Source organism: Haliaeetus leucocephalus, unplaced genomic scaffold, assembly GCF_000737465.1.
Source record: "Haliaeetus leucocephalus isolate CR32 unplaced genomic scaffold, Haliaeetus_leucocephalus-4.0 Scaffold439, whole genome shotgun sequence".
Lineage (NCBI taxonomy): Eukaryota > Metazoa > Chordata > Aves > Accipitriformes > Accipitridae > Haliaeetus > Haliaeetus leucocephalus.
The window spans coordinates 1,988,323-2,008,531 of record NW_010972875.1 but is presented as its reverse complement, the minus strand read 5'-3'; the positions used below and the strand labels follow the sequence as shown (position 1 = coordinate 2,008,531).

Here is a 20,209-nt window from a genome sequence, read left to right as displayed (position 1 = left end):
AGTAGAAACTACATTTTTTTTAAGGCCTGTTTTAAACATGGCTTTTTCTGAAAGATTTTTTATTATTTTTTTTATTTGATACACTTTAGACCACTAAAAAATTCTTTTTCTTTCACTCTGTGATTAATTAATTTCTCCTCTTAGAAGAAATGAAGAAGTTCTTAAGTGACAGATATTTGTGATTGTATAATAAGTGTGTTTGGTGGAGATGAGGTTATATGCATGTGTGTTATTTGAAATGCTGGAATATTAATGCATATTAAATTAGATGCATATTAAATTAGGAACAAAATATTATTTCAGGTAAAAGTTCCCAAGCAGTGTGCTGGGTGGTGGTAATATAATATGCACACTGTTAGTCCTATTTTAACAGATTATGAGGGGGGTAGAACTGAAGTAGAAAAAGACTGTTTATTTCCTGAGGAGCTAGAGAAATTAAGAACAAGCTCAAAAAATTATTTACATTGATCTTTATGCCTACTGATTAGGAACATGAAACAATTTGGTTTTACTTGCTTACTTTGCTTCAGTCACAGTAGAAGACATGATTTTGTAGCTGAAGGGAACAATGGAATAACATTTGGATTGCAGTGACAAAAAATATTACCCCTTTATGGTATTCATCCCAGGGCTTCAGAGGAGCAGAAAAGCAGGGTTAGTCATTAAGAAGGACTTGAAAAATACAGCATTGGGATTTGCTTCACATTGTCTGTAGCATAATTAGGGAAAGAAATGCTAATACAGAATTTCAAATCTTGTATCTGCACTGGGGATTTTTTTTTGTTTTTTGAAGGTCACTGAAAGAGTTACTGGGAGATCAATTGCTGTAGAATAGTACATGTTATACATTTGTCTGTCACAGGAGATTCCAGGAATCTTCCTTTCTGCTCAGGGGAATATTTAGCGAGTCACACGATGCATAGAAGGCTGCCAACTCTCCATCCTCCAATTAAAATGTCTCTGTGATAGATTAGACTATCAGGAGCTTGCAAAAGGCTTGGTCTGAAGCCTCTTTCTCTTGCTTTTCCTGGAATCTGAGTACAAAACCTCACTCCTGGAATCAAAAGAGATGCTGGTTGGTCTGTGTGTCTCTACAGTTTGACCAGATCTGGGTGTCTGTCTTGTTAACTCAATGAGTCACATATGCTAAGAACTTCATATGTCTGAGAACTGCGAGGCCTGAAGCAAATTCTGGGAACTGAGGATTTGGTGAAACTCTTGGACTAGCTTGCAGATAGGAGGAAAACATAGTTGGCTACCAATAGTTCTCAGTGCACAGTGGGATTGTGTTGGGTGAGCCGTGGTATCACTAGGGAACGTGAGTTTTTAGTACAGTGGTCCCTGCTGGATCACTACTCCCACACCCAGAGTATTCATATTGCCTGCTAGGTGGATACCAGCATGTTCCTGCTGTTGCTTGTGGGTTGTTACCTTGACATCGTAAGCAACTATGTGCAGACCCGTCAAGACCTGCATGCGGGTCAGGAGCCGTTTCTGGTAAAAGATGGGGATAGTTATACAGTTTGTTGCAAGGCAGTCTAGCTATATATATATTTAAATGGGGAAGTTGTTGTTTTAACTTTAGATCTTAATGACAAGTTCTGTCTATTCTAATGTGTGTTTGTCCAAGGACATTCCTACGCAGGCAAGCAGGTTAAAAGGAATTATACTTTTGGTTTCACATATCAATTAAAACTGGTTCTCAAAAGGAAATCAATCCATACTCCGATATTTTTCTATTACAAGCAGAGAAGGGTAGACTCAGTGGAATGAAACTGTTTATTTTATCCAGAAACACTACCAATATTAAATAGCTCTATTTGTCATTCAAATTAGGAATTTGAAAAGAGTGAGGTTCTCAAGAAGGGGAAGTGTACTACATGGCTAATGAAGAGTGAAACAAGTGGAGGATGGGGTGGGAAGACATAGAGAGTAGTATTCTTGAAAATGTGTACTTAACCCATCTAAACGCTTCTCTGAATGATTTAACCTCAATTTTCTAAATGTTTCTCTAATCTTGATCTAGTTGTGCATCAACTTCTTATCGATAGAGATCTCTTTTTTACTTTATATCTGCATATATGGAAAAAAAAATAGTTTTCTACAAACAGCATCTGACCTAGGAACGGTTTTTGTTTGAATCTGTGATGCTGCTCATTTCTTCTATGTTTGTGGACCTGAGCAAGTTGATGTGGTCAGAGCAACATCCTGTGTGGTTTTGTCTTAACAGAATGTGGTGAACTGAAGTGAGAGCAAATTGAAGAGGGGAAGGTAGAATTTGAGAATTCTTTTCAGCTACCCAATATGCACAGGTTTTGTTTCAAATTTCTTCCTACTTTTGGCAGGAGAACTCTGGTGCTCTAACGTGCACTTTTTAGTAAGGCAAAACCTGCTGGTTATGTTGAAAATTTTTATATAAAAACAGCTTAGGGTCCCTGACAAATACATTAATGATTTAGGAAAAAGTCTTGCCTTTTCATGTGGAGAACTTTAATATTTTGTTTTGTTATGTTGCATGTGAGCATAACAAAGAACAAAATTCACTGCAAAACAGGTGAATCATTGTCATTCTTGAAATAGGTCATATTTAATCTGTTGTGGAAGGAAAGCCAAAGCAGTGTGAAATGGTGTTTTCTGGGATCTTTTAGACCAACTCTGAAATACAACTGCCAAGGAGTGACATTGGACTGTATTTGAAAATAAAAGTTTTCATCAAAGCAGTTGATATAAAAAAAAAATATTTCATTTGCCACTGGAAAATTTTCTGTCAGAATTTTTTAGCAGTCTTAAAACTAGTGTACATCTCTCAGTAACAGAAGAAGTATCTGTGAGGTTCTTGGCCATGTGTGTTTGTGTTTTCTATATTCTTAAATAATTTCTAATCTGGAGTATTTCAAATAGAGAAATTGTATCTTGATCAACAAGAGCTTTTTAACAGTAGGCATTATTTCTTGCATGCGAAGGAGAAGCTGCTGCAGAAAAAAGATTGAGAAATTATTATGGCTTAAACTGTATTTGAAAATATGTATGCCTTGGAGAGCAAAGCTTTAAAAAAGATGATTGTTTAAATAGCAAAACCAAAACTATGCTCAGCTTAAAAGGAAATGGACTATTTTTTTTTAAGCAAATAAAATAAAATAGCTGTGACTTCCAGCAGTCTAAATTACTCTCTTACAGTACCATATACAGCCAGTAGATGCCTGCAAAGACCATGATACAATGATATCTGAACACCTTTAGAAATAGCATATGTAATAAGTTTGCTTTGCTATTGTGAATGATCAGCAGTTAACGTAATATCCAACCTTATTAACAAATATGTTAAAATTTCTCTTCTAACAAATATAATGAAAATAGATATGCAATACTAAGACCATTCTGAGTGACTGTAGTTCTTGTGTGTAATTACAGTAACATGTTCACTTCAGCTGTACCTTGATATTTCTATTTATTTATTTGCTAAACTGCATTCACTGTCGTGTGTTAGTACCTAGAAGTGAAACAACATAAGAGTGTGAATTTGGTGAAAATCAGTAGTATGTTAAACTGAGTACACAAAAAAATGAACCTGTGTATCCTTCATGCTTAGCATTCACAGTGGTTCCTTAAGTCCTTGTATAAAGTCTATTATAATAATTTATACTTTGGGAGGAAAGTTATTGCAGTACAGATTCTTTATAGGGAGCTGGCTCTTGGACTATTACTGCACCTGGATCATAAATCTTAGCAGTATTTCTAAATCGTCTTAGTCAGAAAACCAATTGATCAAAGCATAGTGGAGACAAGAGCAGCAGCATTAACTCTGGAATCCAGGAATCATGCAGAAGTATTTCTGAAGTGTTGCAAGTCTGAGCTTTCCTCCCCCCCCACCCCAGAATACTTAGGTTAATTAGGTTAGAAGATGAAGCTACTTGGAGAAAGTACTTGTAGCAATTCCTTTTTTCCCATCTTGCTTTTGTCTTCAGTTCAGTTGTCCCAATTCCTAGTTGGAAATGAGCAAATTCTGGGAAAACTTGCTCTGATGCCAAATCATGTTTTTGAGGGATTGTTCTCCTCCTGTCTCATATAGCAGAAAAGTAAATACCTGATCCAAGCTAGAGGATTTTTGTTAGCAATGACAGGGCAATGGATTTTTCCAGAAAGTGGTGACCCCCTTTTAGTTCAAAATTAGGGATAAAATCAGTGAATTTACTGTTCTTATTGTTTAGTCACTGAAGGAGTCAGGAAGGAACAGAAGAATTCTTTGGAATTTTCTCTCTGGAGAAGACACAATTTTTTCCCTTGTCTGATTCTATTTTACAAGTGTAATAGTTACGTATTTTTTTAATTATGGTTCTGTGAGATAGTCAATGTAATTTACTTTGGCATAAAATCATAAATTTAAGAGAATATGATATTTTACAATATTTGTGCCATGAGACAATTTATGAAGTGGTATCTCAGATATATGCATTCTAGCTCACCATGGGATTTTACTGTATTTTAGAAGGCAGTAGGTATGCATAGACCCAGAACCGTGACGTTGGTGATGTGTATGTAGGTAGTGAAATGGTTTACTTACTGATGCAGTTTTATTAATAGTGTGGTGAACTTTTAGGAGCACAGCCTGTGTATGTGAACTTCCTAAACATCAGGCAAGTAGTATTACCTGAGAGATCTTTAACGGTTCATGAGTGTTATTAACTATTTCTGTATCATTTTTATTATAGGAAGTGTTCTCAAAGGGAATAATACTGCTCTCTGCTATAGCAACAGTAAGAGTTCATGGGGAGAATAAATTTGAAGTTGTCACATCCCATAGGACTTTTGTCTTCCGTGTGGATAAAGAAGGTAAGTAGAACATGTGTAATTCTAATGATTGCCAAAGCCATGTAATCACTGCTGATAAATTGTATTTGTGAAATATAATTTGTTATATTACCTGGAATATTTCTGGAATCCAGCTGTGTTGGGCTCATAAAGTGAAACTGGAGATTACTGTAAGCTTTATAAGAACAACGGAAATTGTTGGGGAATGGCTTTTAAAAATATCAAAATGAGAGTACTATTTTCCAACTCTTCTGCCTCCTCCCCCATCCTTCCCAAAGATGAATTTGTCTGGACATTCCTCAGGTTTCACTAGCAGCTCTTACAGCCTGTATGCTCTCAGCCATCTGCTCTGAGTCACTGATTGATATAAAATTGACAAAGAGCAACAATGAAGTTGATGGCTTGAATGTGATGCTGTGATCAAAGGAAATCTGGGTTTTTCTGTGTGTCTGTATTTACTGCCTTATACAGTATTTTCAGCCATGTATTAATAGAAAACACAAATGTAAATTGTAGTAGGGAAGTTAGTATGCCTTCTAATTTAATGCTTTATCAACCTACAGCTGTAATATGTGGAATCAATATCAGTGCATGTATGACTTATTTATGGAAACAATCAAATGAAACAGAATACCTAGGAAAAAAAGATATGCAATATGTATTTATAGCAGTACATGCCAGACCCATTAGAGCTAAGGGTCTCTCAGCACTTCCATTATCAAATCCCATTTTTATGGGTTATAGCTTGGTTGTAAACATTCACTGCGGGCTGTAACAGGAGTGCAGCATCAGTGAACAAATCCTTCTTACCAGGTTTGGCTCAAATCATTTCAGGCATTTTTATGCTCTTAGCTGAGTTAAAAAGTATGTCTATTTTTATTATTTTTACAATTCTCTTCCAAATTTATTTTTTTATTTTTTTTATAAATTGGAACATAGCCATCTTAGTGCAATGCATTTTGTAGGGCTGGAATTTACTTTATGGACCATTGCCTTTGAATACTATAAAAATGTTAACAATTTATCGTGACTTATAAAGCATATTCAGAGCAACCACTTGTTATACGTGAAATTGTGTTTTCATTTAGTATGTAACCATCTTTGGACATAGTGGCCTATCTGTAAAGCTGTTCACTTAAGGTTAGAAATGGGCGGTGTACAAGTAACTTGATCCTTCCTGTATCCAGAGCTGGATGATGTATTCATAGTAAATTATGTGAATAACCCTGCTTGCTTGCTATTAAGCACACAAACTGTTACTTGATGCTATTCCTTCTGTGGATTTGTGGTTGGGAATTGTTCTGGCACCATTTGAAGGGTACTTAACTTCTTTTCAAAGATTTTGAAATGGAACTTCTATATATATTTCATCCCATGGACCATATTTATTAACTTCCCTTTCTTTCTGCTGGAGTAGCAAAATAAAGAATGCTATCATTGTCTTCATTGACCTGTGTCCCAATGTTGGTATGCAATCAGTGGATTATAGTGGAGGGCATTTGAGGGAGATGTTGTTACATGCTTGCCTTGTTCTTATTTTCTTTCAAATTTGTTTTGTTTGCTTTCAGTGCTCTGATTTATTATTTTTTTCTATATTAAAAATACAATATTTTTTGATTGATTTAAATACCTAGAGGGAAGAACTATATATAATGAATTGGAAAGTTTATGGGCATTTGAGGGCAAAAAATTAAGTAGTTAAGGGATAGCAATGAATTCGAGAATAATCTGCTCAGATGCAGTGTGATTTTCATTGGACTGAAATACCATTAAAAAAAAGAAGACTTCTAGAGGAATTTGATGCCCTCAACTGTACTGAAATATTCCATTGATCTTTTCAAAGTATGTTAAAAGAGTGTGTATTAAAACAAAACTTCTAAGAGGAGCACTTGGATCACCTTCCCTGTGCTAGTCTGTCCAGCTATCTTCCTCTTCAGACTATTTTCTGATGCTTAAATTCATGTATTTGTTCCTTCTTGTTGCACATGTGACACAAAGTAAGCACGTTACTGTTCTAATGGTGCTCTTTGCAGTGTTCAGCACTGATTGTGTCAACATTAGATATACTGCGGATAGAACTTTCCTTCCCTCCTTGCCCACCCCCAATAAATTTTATGACCTGAATCTTTCAGAGCAAAGAGTTGAAATATTCATGATGTTCCAATCGCATGAGGTAAGTCTAATTCATTCAGAGTATTCGGCACTGAAGTATATTGATCTTGGTCTGGTGAAATATCTGAACGTAGTGAATGAGACTGAGTGGAACTTTATTACTTCACCTACTTGTATTCATGTATTTGTAAGATGTTAAATTAATAATGCATGCAAAGATATTAAAACATGCATTTTCTTGATTACTCAGTACCTTTGACAATATCAAACTTATCCACTACACCTTAATGGAATAGATTGTAAATTGCCAAATGTTTTTGCTTAAAAGCATGGCCAAACATATAATAGCACTGGCAATGGCTTGTGTCTTTAGTGACAGATGATATTTAAGCTCCCTGGTTTTTGCTGCATAACTTCTGGAGTTCTTTCTCATTGATCTGGCTTCCAGAAGGTGAACATGCCACCTGTCTACCACCTCAGTCTTCAAGCTGTCTGGAATTAAGCATCTTGGAACTGGTAGTTACGATTTTAAGAGTCTTGATCATCAGTTTGTATAACTTTCAATTTGTGTGTTGATTGTTGGGAGTTAATTGAATGGTTGTCTGTGCTAACATCTCCACTGATACGGACTTTCATGTTATTTTTATTTATACCTTGTCTTCAAAGTGGTCGTTCTCTCTGGAGTGGTACAGCTATACCATCAACCAGCATAGCATAGTAGGAAGAAGAGGAAAACCAATATGTAGTGAAGAATGGAGTTGCTGCTTAACCATATGTCTTTGTCTATTTTTTTTTCTTGTTTAGAAGAAAGGAATGACTGGGTTAATACGGTGCTCAATGCCTTGAAATCACAGTCTGATAATAACTCTCAGTCTCGAACTTCTGTCACCCCTGAGAAAAGTGGGTATCTTGAGCTGAAAGGATACAAAGCCAAAATCTTTATTCTACTTCAGGGGAATACTGTATGGATCTGCAAAAATGAGCAGGTAAATTTTTCATATGCTTTTTGTGAATGAATGCTTATAAAGATAGTTTAACTAGTGAGTTGGAAATTGATGGCTCTTTGTGAATAGGTGCATTTCAATATAAATGCATATCTCTTTTTATGTAGTACTTTATTGCTGCAATTCTCAGAAGGCTTCAAAAAGCAGGTGAAGAATCATTATGTCTATTGTACAGTGGAAAAAATGAATATGTAGTAAGGTGAGGTGAAAAGCCCTGAGTGTCACAACAGGTTAGTGGCAGAGCTGGGATTAATTCACTCTTAACATGTGTGCCATAAGCACTCTACTAAATCAGAAGGCTTATTTTGTGCACAGGTTTCACTGTCCTATAATACAGTGCTCTGGAAAGTGTGCTATACAGAAGTAGATTGTGGTATTTAAATGATACTTCAGCTAAATGTTCAAAACTGATGTTCTTTGTGTTTTTAAGAGCCTAGATTGGTCAGTTTCTGTTGTGCACCGTAATATTTTAAACAAATCCAGTATTAAAAAACATGAAGTAGGCCTCTCATTTCAACTCCCAAAATCTAGGGGTTTTTGTTTTTTCGGCATGACTGTATTATGATGTAAAGTAGTTAGCTGTGGAACTCTTCAGGATGCTGTAGATACGGGATAAGTGAGGATAATTGGGTGCAATGAATGACTGTGTGAACTAGTGGAAGAAAAATATATTGTAGGACATTAAGTGGAAGATATTACTTCTGTGTGAGGAAATTGACTCACAAGTAGCTGGAACCTGGGAGGGCATTTGAGGGAGATGTTGTTACATGCTTGCCTTGTTCTTATTTTGTTTCAAATTTGTGTACAGGCAAACTCCTGTTTCAAATGTGAATGGTCTCTCACTAAGACTTTTCATTTTGGAGTTGATCTCGTTTCTTCTCCTGTTATCCTATTAAGTGTGACATTATTTAGATGGGCTTGAGGGACCACATAGTGTTCAATATTAGATCTTACTATTCTTTCCCAGGGTATGGCAGGAAATTTGAGACTGAGAAAGACTTTTTTTTTTTTTCTTTCTACTTACTGTGCTCCACGGCAGTTTTACTTGTCAGGTACATTCTTTGAGGTCAGTCAACGACCAACTAATCAAAAACATGATGCAATTTATGGATTTATACTGTTCTATTGTAGCTATAACAAAACTCCACAATGATTTAGACATGTAATATTTCACCAAAAGTGGCTACATGCCATTTGAATTTAAGCCTGCAAGATGTGTTTTGCTGAATGAGCACCATGGAGAGAAATTGGTCTTCACAGTTGAGCACAGTACTCTCTTTAGCTATACTGAAATCCTCAGTCTTGATTATTGTGCTGAATAGGTGACCTGCCAGTTAGTTTAAGTAAAGTTTACAGGTAAATGTCTTTAAGGAGGAACAAAACCAAAATGCAAACACCACCCCCTCACCCTAAGACCCTGTAGTTCACTGAGTTTCTCTTACATCATTCCAATAGAAAGAATGAAGTTGACCAACTTACTTTACAGTCTCTGCCTGTGGGATGACCCACACTGTGCTGCAGTGCTCAATGTTACTACTCCATTGTGGGGTTTCCAGGTATTTCATCAGTGAGAATCCTTGGAATGCGTTCTTATCAATGAGAGTCCTCTCTTGTGTGGATGTTCGTTGTAATGAGCCACTTTTACCTTCAGAATTAATACTGTATTCATCTCATGCCCCTGAATACTTTTGAGTGCTCTCTTATGGATGCTCTGAGCTTCTTGGTTAAGGGACAAATGTGGTACTTTGTCGTGGTTTAACCCCAGCCAGCAACTAAGCACCACGCAGCCGCTCACTCACTCCCCCCCATCCAGTGGGATGGGGGAGAAAATCAGGAAAAGAAGTAAAACTCCTGGGTTGAGATAAGAATGATTTAATAGAACAGAAAAGAAGAGACTAATAATGATAATGATAACACTAATAAAATGACAACAGTAGTAATAAAAGGATTGAAATGTACAAATGATGCGCAGGGCAATTGCTCACCACCCGCCGACCGACACCCAGCCAGTCCCCCAAGCGGCGAAATCCCTCCCCCCCCACTTCCCAGTTCCTAAACTAGATGGGACGTCACATGGTATGGAATACACTGTTGGCCAGTTTGGGTCAGGTGCCCTGGCTGGGCATGAGAAGCTGAAAAATCCTTGACTCTAGTCTAAACACTACTGAGCAACAACTGAAAACATCAGTGTTATCAACATTCTTCACATACTGAACTCAAAACATAGCACTGTACCAGCTACTAGGAAGACAGTTAACTCTATCCCAGCTGAAACCAGGACATACTTCAATGAGGTATACAGACTTGTGGAGGAATTTCTCTTCCAGAGTGATAGGTTATTAGAAACTAGCGATGTCCCTCTTGAAAGTCTCAGTACCAGGCATCCATTTTTTGCTTGCTTTCTTCTTCCTTACTCTACCTGCATATAACCATTGGGAGCATCTTTCTTGCCTCTAGTAGTCCTTTGATCTTTCTCTGTTGATATGGGGCGCTCCCAGCTCTGCCCACTATTGCTGAGTCAGTTTTTCTGACTGTATATGTTGATACAAAACTGTTCCAGAGCCAATTCACTGTTGAAGGGCTCTTGATTGCTCTGTTACATGTTTTCAGGGTGCAGATTATGACTAAGGTAATCTAAGACTGCTCCCCCCACCCTTAAATCTCCTTTCTTACAGATTTTTTTAAATGACTATTTTGTGTGTGCATGTGTGTGTTGGTTCTGTTGTTTGTGCGGCTGTATGGTATCAGCTTTGCCCTTTCAACATCATTGATTTCAGATTTGCTTTAGCTGATCGTGAAAGCACACCCTTATACAGCCTTTGTACTAGATGTTTATTCCCTTCTACTACATGGATGCTCTGCAGAGATCACCGACTGCAGTGCAGCAGAAGGCAAACCAAAATCAAGCCCTGAAACAGAATGAAGGTTAGACATGGTGCCAGCCTCTCAGCTGTGTGTATAAATATTACAAACAATGGTGCAAAACCAGCTTCTTCCCAAAGCTTATTTACTTAAAACCAAAAATATCAAATGGTCGTAAGAGATTTCTTTTTAGATCCTCCATTTGAACAATGTCTCTTTCTTTATGTGATTTCTGGCTATTTGGGAATCAGAATAAATAGTTTCTGCCCTTAGGCTTTCATAGTCTGCAATTCTTCTCTCAGTACCTCTTGCGTTTTATTTTCAAGTTGAAAACCGAATTATTTTTACTGCAGCGCTGAAGAAAAACCCAGTAATACAGCATTAATCCATTAGAGGGCTCTGTTGTTCTAAAAATCTTTCCCTGGCTCAAGTTTGTGCTTTAGCCAGTAATTACCAGGCAAATACGTCCAGGGATGTCCTCAAATCTTGTTCATATTGGAATTCACATCTATACTAGAATGACTTGCAGAGAGACTTAGAGGGGTTTATTATAACTGCAGTGCTAAAAGACACCTATTTAGACTTCTTATAATGTTGAAATGAGATTGGATCAAACTGATTCATTGATTTCTATTAAACTTGTTAGAGGAGGGTCCACTGTTACTTTAAGATTTTTCTTCATTGTTAAAAGTGGAGAAGATCCTAAGCCAAATGCCAAATCCTAACATAACCACCACGAACTTCGTGAAGTTCAGATTGAGATCAGAACATCATGTCTCAGGCCCATTTCTAGTTTAAGAAGTGATTGGTTTAGCTTGAGCTTCTGGCAGTGATATAGTGCTAGTACGAAACCATCAATTTCTTTGACTCTCCATGTAGTGTGAATTTCTTAAGCTTCCTCTCTGGAGCAAAAGTGAAAAACAGATTGTACAGAATCAATTTGTTCAACCTGCAACTTGCCGAAATTCCCATTTCTATTTCAAAATCATTCGTGCTTAAATAAAAGCATGTCATCTGATCCTTCATGACAGCTCAAACGTTGTCTTGTAATGTCAGTCTACTGTGGTGGTGCCAGTGATAACGTCCCCTCTGTGACCATCAGAAGGGCTCTGACAGATGCTTGCCTGGTCTGCTAGAACATACCCCCTTTTTTAGGGTGTATTTAAGACTCACTAGTATCTAAAGTCAGGGAGGGACTAGGTGTCATAGTGTTTGCACTAGAATTTGGCTTTGATAACGAGAATTCAGGATCCTCTTTGTTACTGCTTTGGGTGGTTCTGAAATAGATGTAATTACCTGGGATATTTGAGGAAACTTTGCGAATATAAAGACTGGGAAATAGTATGTATGGCTGTGTGCCATAATTATTTGTGACTTTTTTTTTTCCTCCATGCTTGACTCCAAGTTAAAGCTGGAATAGTGATGAGTATTCTTTCTGTTATGTACAAGCAATAGTATCCATTTCTTATCGAAAACCTCTTGTTTCATTTTGGCTCAATGCTCTTACTGATTTCAGAGGGGTTTTTGTTTTGTTGAAGATTGAAATGATTTGCTCTGTGGCAGATGGAAATGTTTATTCATGTTGAGTGAACCAGTAAGAGAGTGCCTAGTAATTTTCATTTCCTTTCTAATGCTAATGGTACATGTAAAGCAAAACTGGACAACACCAAAAGATGTATTACAGGGAATTATATTAAACAGGTAGAAGATGCCAAAGGATACAATAATGTAGAGAACTGATAAGGGCATACAAGGACCAGTCAAAGATGATGCTTGAGACTGGTGTTCTGAAAGAGAAGCACCAATGCGAATGTCAGTGGAAGGAAGTGAAATGGATGTGTGCTTAAGAACAGAGATGTGTTCTTATCTCTGTTAAGAAACACAGGCTTAAAGGGAAGTGCTTTGAGCAACCTGATCTAGTGAAAGATGTCCCTGTCCACACAGGGGAGTTGGACTAGATGATCTTTAAAGGTCCCTTCTAACCCAAACCATTCTATGATTCTGTGAACTGTGTTCAGTTTTGGGCCCCTCACTACAAGAAAGACATTGAGGTGCTGGAGCATGTCCAAAGAAGGGCAACGAAGCTGGTGAAGGGTCAAGAGAACCAGTCTTATTAGGAGCGGCTGGGGGAACTGGGGTTGTTTAGTCTGGAGAAGAGGAGGCTGAGGGGAGACCTTATTGCTCCCTACAACTACTTGAAAGGAGGTTGTAGTGAGGTGGGTGCTGGTCTCTTCTATCAAGTAACTAGTGATAGGGTGAGAGGAAATGGTGTCAAGTTGCGCCAGGGGAGGTTTAAATTGCAAATAAGAGAAAATTACTGAAAGAGTTGTCAGGCATTGGAACAGGCTGCCCAGGGAAGTGGTGGAGTCACCATCCCTTGAGGTGTTCAAAAAGTGTGTAGATGTGGCACTTCAGGACATGGTTTAGCGGGCATGGTGGTGTTGGGTTGACAGTTGGACTCAATGATCTTAAAGGTCTTTTCCAACCTAAACAATTCTATGATTCTATGAAATACAGTGCCAGAGACGATGTGGTTGGGATTCAGGGGCAGACATAGAAGTCTGTGACTTTTTGGTATATAGTGATGGGAATTTATAATGATCCTCTGCAAGGGGATTGTTTGTTAGGAAATGTTCTCTTTTTCCCTGGAAAAAATGTAATCCTGATTAATAATCATGAACATGATGGATGAGAAAGAAACCCTTAAAAAAAAATGAAGGATCTATTAAGTACAGTAGAAAGTGTCTAACAATGGAAGGTGAACAGAGACGAGTAGTTAAATGAAGTCCTAAAAATGAGTAGTAATGATTGTTTGTCATGCTAAAGCAGTAGGAGAAAGCCTTTTTAATGTATTTATATTCTTCATTATCTCATCGTGATAATATTTACAAATATGAAATGAGTCCAAGGTGATGGCAACAGCAATATGAAAGAAGAGTTGGGGAGAGGCATTGACTATAAGTTGACTAGAAAGCAAAAATAGTTGCTTAAGGATTTTGAGATCTAATGAGGAACCCTGAGCAAAGCAACTGACAGTTTGGGAAAGGCAGCTAGGGAAAAAGGTAGGGATTGAAGGCAACAAAAGAAAGCGGGAGGAGGAATGGGAAGATCTTTCAGATAGTTGATTGGTGGTAAGTCAGAGGAGAGAGAAATGCCTGATATGCAATGGGATGGAGCAGTGGAAGGTGGAAATATCAGGAATGGGAAAACATGAAACAGTGTCATCCATGTTATTGTGTTCCCCTGTCCCCCATCCTCATCCTCCTTGCCCCAAGAACACGTGTCCTTTTGGAGATTTTGTGGTGATAAGCTGTTATTTGTAATAATAACTGGGAAGCTCTCTAAAGAAAGAGTTCTCTCCTTGATTGCTGGTGCAGACTATGATGATCAAATATGTTTACCAACATTTGAATGAGCCTGGCCTGGAATGCCTTAAATAGGTGGAGGTGACAGGAAAACAAATGAACATTTGTCCTTCTTTGTCCTTCTTTGATTCATTCAGGCTTTACTCTATTTCAGAACAATACAAATCTGTAGCAAGATGTTAAAAACCAAAACCAAAACAACCCAAGAATATACTAAATATATTGGAGGGGGAAAGATTAACATGAAGAAGTGTTTTAAGATCAAATATACTGATACATTGGTGACTTGAAGTGGAAGCAAACAATCCATCCTCTTTTAAATGTAGTTGTTTGCATGAAGCTGTAGCTGCTGGGATGATAGATTAAGGTCATCTTCCTAATTTTCTAGCAGTTCCTTGGAATGAATTTCTTGCCAATCTTCTACGCTCAAAACCATGGCAAAGATCAATTACTGTGCATGACATCAGAAACAACTAAAGAGGAAGTAACTTGAATTTTGTAAGAAAACTTAAAAACTTTTTTGCTTGTTGTGCAATACAAAATGAATGGTTACAGGAAATTTTGTTGAGTGGGTGAAAGGTTTATTGTTGTTCTGACCATTACTTCTTCAGTTTTAAACTAATTGCAACCCTACTCCAAAAAAGATTAAAAAAAAGATTTAAAATAATATGCTATTGAAGTAAGGTGGTTGAATCAGACAAGATAAATGTGTCAGTGACCACCTTTACGAGGAAGATCTGCATTGTACATTCAAAAATAATTTTGTGGGATGTTGTTCTATGTTGCTGAAGATATTATTAAAGAACATGGAGAAGGGCATAAACAGGAATTCTGTCAAAGAAAAATTAAAAAGTTAATATTAATCTCTAATGTGCAGTTAAACTTTGGCCTGATGAGGATTTTATTTTTCTTGTTCATTTGTTTCTATGCTATTAAGATCTCATTGAGATGTAAGTACACCTAAAGCAATCATGAAACATGGTGGAAAGCCTAATGCTTCCACAACAATCAGAAGCTTCATGATTAATTTGATTTGGGGTGGAGAGTAGGGAAGGAGGAAGGAAAAAGACAAAGTTATCAGCTTCTCAGTAATGCTCAGTCAAGCTTTCTGGATGACTAATACATATACAGCCAGCTACCTTGATCATGTAAAAATTAACAGTGAAGAAAAGTAGAATTTGTTTGAATATTATGAAGAAAAAAGATTTTACAGAGTGACACAGCATGTGTAAACAATTGAAGAAGGTTTTATGTCTACTTATCATAAGGTTATAACATTATTAATGAAGTATTGGGGAAATCTGTTTTCCTCTAAGAGTACTGGAATTACCTGAGAGCATTATCCGTCACTGTACACGTTATTTGCATTTAAGAACTACTAGCTTGGCTTCAAACCCCAAGGTAAAATAATCTATTGGATCAAAAGCCCTACATATAGGAAGCAGAGCATCACTGTGTGTACTTTCATTTATAATGGTAGACCAGGTCTGCGTTTATTTATTTATTTTAAATCACATGAACAAGTAAATCTGTGTGTGTGCATATATATGTATATATACACTCCAGTAATGGATAGTTTTCTTTTTTGTGTGGGTGCAACAGGAAGGTTTGAGATGACAATGAAACGGAAAAAATAAGTATTTTTCAAGAATAGTTACATCTCTCTTCTTTCAGTAGCTCAATATACTGTGGAATTAAATGCAGCTAGAATGTTGTTTTGCACCTAGCTGATTCCTGTTTAATTGTAAACATATCAGTCAGCTCTCACAGGAGACATGCTGAAAAACTACTCAGAAGCTTTGGTTTGCTTTTTCTCCTTTAAATTGAGGTCAATGTAAAACACATTTTTCCTATCCATCTGTTAGTTCTATGGATTTGCCATGTTTGGGACAGAAGTAACTTTAAAAATACCAGTGGCAACACTGATTACTTTTTTTTCCTCAGCCTGCATCCTTTACGTCAGGTATTTAATTAGTATAGCTGAAATATTAATATTTGTGTAAAGTTGCAAAGTGGTTACAACAGTGAAGAGCAGAGCATTTCTGAGGCAGTGTAGACAACATATCCTCACTGAAGTGTTCTTTCCACAAACTTAAAGATAGGTACAAACATATGTTATGATGGTGTATGTGAATTTCATTTCCTAATTAGTTAAAAATGCCATGATATGCCATTGCAAATTTTTAATTATTTAGCATATATCTTCTGTTATCGACTTGCTATTTTTGAAATCTGTTACAACTCAACTAAATGCAGTTTATGAATTTAATCTTTAATTGGTGTGGCAGAGCTCGGACAATTAATGTCACAAAAGAATTTTTTTTTTTGGTACATTGCCTATATGATAAAGAGCTAAGTTGTATGGATATCCTTCTGTGAAAGCTAAACTTTAACAGAGAGGTGAGACTATTCTTTTGTCCAGTCTGAAGTGGAAAAGGAATGTTCTTGAAGACCTTAGGATTTGCCTAATCTATGATGAGTATGATCAGATGACCACTGGCAGTCAGATTATGATGATTAAAATGTTCTCCTTGGTTGCAATACTAAATAAAATGGATTGGCACGTACCAGCAGGAGACGAAAGAGTATGCCTGCAATTCATTAATGTGCCTTGTAACTGACACTGTAATGTCTAGAACCCTAAGCACTTAAAAGCAGGTGATTGATCATAATGCCTTTAGCTTGCAGTAGCTGAACAAGCAGGAAAAGCAGTGTTCATAAAGAAAACTGTTTTGGCATTCATAGATTTCTGTTGTTACTTCATGATGACTTTCAAGATTGGGTGGTCTCACTTCAATCTCTGTTGGAGTTCATCAGGGTAAGGACCATTGGAATTTAAGATGCCCAGAATTTGTAGTCATCCCCCCCCACCACCCCCCTTCTTTTTTCCTTCATACTCTTTCACTCCTCACCCCTTTTTGTTACAAACAATTAATCAAACAGTGGATTTTGAATTAATCAAACTCCAGAACTGTTGTCTTCTGCACAGTGTGCACTGGAGATGTGAAAAGTATCTTTGCTGGCAGTGGAGAGAGAGCAGGTTGGAGTTGCTATTCGACTACTGAAAAAATTAGGCCGTTTGAGTTTTCATCAGTTATGCAAAGTGGATGATCTAAAAATAAGAATTATAAAGATGATCCTTAAAATACTGAGAACTTCAATATCATTGTAGCTTAAGTGACAATTTAATCTTTTGGACCTTAGATAAATTGTTTTTCATTTCTGCTGATTTCTTTATGTTGTTTGGAGCAGTACGGCATTGTTCAGATAATAACAAATCATTATTTTCTTTACTCCACTATCTTATATCTAAAAAATTTATTCTAAATAAATGTACCATCCTTACAGCAGAAGGAAGGAAATTTATGATTTACAGCATAGTAAGAATGTGGGGAATACCCCAGTGTGCTTTCTCAGCAATAATTTCTGTCCTTGGTTAATAAATTGCTAGGCCAACAAATTTGAACTTAATCTGTTCAAACTGAATTATTGCCTCATGAAACACTTCAATGCTATTGTTATTAAATGAAATTCTCCCTCTTAAATATTTCGCATGCAAAATAATACCTTGTTAGAGATGGCATGTTTTAAAACTCATTCATTAAAAATCAGTGTCTTACAGATATTTCCAGAAAACTTCACACAAAAGTTATTTCCATCCCAGCATGTGGGTCAGGCCCCCCCCCCAGATCAACCAGAATGATAGATTGATATCTAACACTTTAAAAGAAACATTTGAAAAATGTTACATGCGCTGAACTGTAGCAAAAATCAAGCTTTGTTACCTTCACTTAAGGTGGAAGGTTGCTAAAACAATTGGCAGTGGGCAGCTGGAGGACCATGTGAACAGGCCTGGGTAGCAGTTGAGAAGGAAAATATATTCAGCTTAATAACAGAAGATGGAAAACAATGATTCAGGAAATAAAAGGTGGAAATAATCTTGTTTGTATTTTAAGTGATGCCAAGTGACATTAGTATGTTTTGAGCGTTTCAAACAACTTCTATTCAGTTGGGGATTTTTTGTCTTTTTGGGGTTGTACTTCTGCAGTATTTCCCATAAAAGTTGCTTCGGGGGGGGGGGGAAATGTTGAGCCAAAGAAAGCAATGGCTGATGAGTGTGTTTTACTCAGGGAGATAAACACTTTAATTATTGACTTTGCCAATCGTTTGGGGGATTCTGATATCTAATATTTAATTGAGTATTACAGCTCCTGTCCATTTCTTTGTTTAAGGTAAGTTAGGCTATTAAAAAAACAAAACAAAAAAACCAACCTACTGTCCATTGGATATGACTCCATTTTGATTATGGCAAAATTATTGTCTCTGTCTTGTACTGTCCAATGTTTTCAGATTGTGCAGGTTTCTATACGCCGCATCTAGGCAGAGAGGAGTCTATATCCACTATACTGCATTTGTTGACATTTATATGTGTCTACAGTCTAAGTCTAGTATGCAGAACTGTGTTAGAGATACATGAGTGAGGTCTGAAAAAGGTCTTGAAGCAGTGTGGCTGCATTGGTATAATTAATATGGCTTTGTATACTGCTTCCTGTTCCACAATCAGCCTGTCTGGCACTTGTTTGAGAGGCTCTACAGGATGTTGTGTGATGATGAGAGGTGTGATGTTTTTTCCAGCCAAGGGCTGTAATTCCTTGCCATGGGGTCATAAAGAAGTTCAAAGGCAGATAAAATGACAGCAGTCAGCAACAGCAGCTCAGTTCCTGCAACACAGGAGTAATTGCAGCCCATTATTACAATTGACTCTGGCTTCTCTCCCCTGAAGGAACTGAGCAGCTGCCAATTTACTGGGCTGCAAGAAAACTGATGAGCCAGGAGATGGAGGTCATAACAAAAGTTGAGAAACTGATCAAGGCAAAATTCATTAGTCCTGAGTAGCCATGAGAAGGAGACAGTGCTGTCTAGTCATCACTGATGCCCAGGTGGGAGATGGATCTGACTTCCAGGTTGGTTTGTTTCACCTTGCACTTCTTTTTTCACAAAGAGAAGGGAGGGGGATTCTAGCATCTTTTGTCTTATTTTGTTTAAAACAAACCAACCACACAGCAGAGGTACCTGCCATTTTTATGTGACTTATCTAGAAAGGGCTTATTTCACCCTGAATAAATACATCAGCTGTTTCTCTATGTGTTTCCTGTGTGTAAGCATTCCTGTGCATTAGGTATTTACAGGTTTCTCACTTGTCTTCCACAGCTAAAGAAGGATTATATGTAACTTGCTTTGTCTTTTCTATTTTATTTAATGACAATGTGCAGTAAGTAAAACTTAGAAGCCTGATTTGAAGGTGATCTTAGGTACTTGCACTTGCTTACGGTAAATGTGCACAATTAGCAGTTTAGATTTGAAAGTTGTGTGTCTTATTGGTGTTCTCAGCTATAAATGCTAATGTGGAAATAGAAGGGTTAAATCTATACAAAGCTCTGTTTTGGAGGCTCTGTTTCTTCATCCTTCTCTCACTGATGTAGTATGGAATATCAGAAACATATCTCAACATATGCACATGGAGCTGTACTGGAATTTTACAGGGAGAAGAAAAAATAAAGGTTAGAGTGCACTGTAGGTACAAACCCAGAAGATGTTATCTCATCACAGTTCTGCATGATTCTGTGGTGCTGGCTGTTCAGGTCTTCTAATTGTGGAGGTCTTTCATCTGCAGACCTAAATTTCATTCTCCTACACTGCATGCAGATATAATTTAAAATTAACCTTAAGATGCCTGTGCAGATTTTGTTCTAGGCTGCTCGTCCTTCTAAATTGAAAAGTTAAAGATGCATTTTCAGTATATGCAGGGCAGTTTAAGGAAAGGTGTTGCTTGTAGGTTCTAAACATGGATACCTGGGGTGATTCTCCAGCTCTCTGAATGTCAGCTGGAGCTTTGCCATTAATGTCACAGTTGCCAGTTTTTCATTTTAGTCCAGCATTTTGTTTCATTGCTGAATTCTTGCTTGTCCTAGTTTCTTAAATGGCATGGTCATGCTGGGAAAATATACCTTCCTGTAACTTCAGTGTGTTTGCAGATTGCAGCTGCTCATTCTTGCT

At 37.2% G+C, this 20,209-nt stretch overlaps 1 protein-coding gene across 1 annotated transcript in view; it reads left to right on the top strand.

The window, feature by feature from the left end:
* Positions 1 to 20,209, top strand: part of ARAP2 (ArfGAP with RhoGAP domain, ankyrin repeat and PH domain 2) — a 124,796-nt gene that overhangs the window by 19,939 nt on the left and 84,648 nt on the right. Inside the window, exons 7-8 of the mRNA XM_010574428.1 lie at positions 4,710 to 4,830; positions 7,726 to 7,907. Coding sequence (XP_010572730.1) covers positions 4,710 to 4,830; positions 7,726 to 7,907 — 303 coding nt within the window. The remainder of the gene's footprint in view (positions 1 to 4,709; positions 4,831 to 7,725; positions 7,908 to 20,209) is intronic.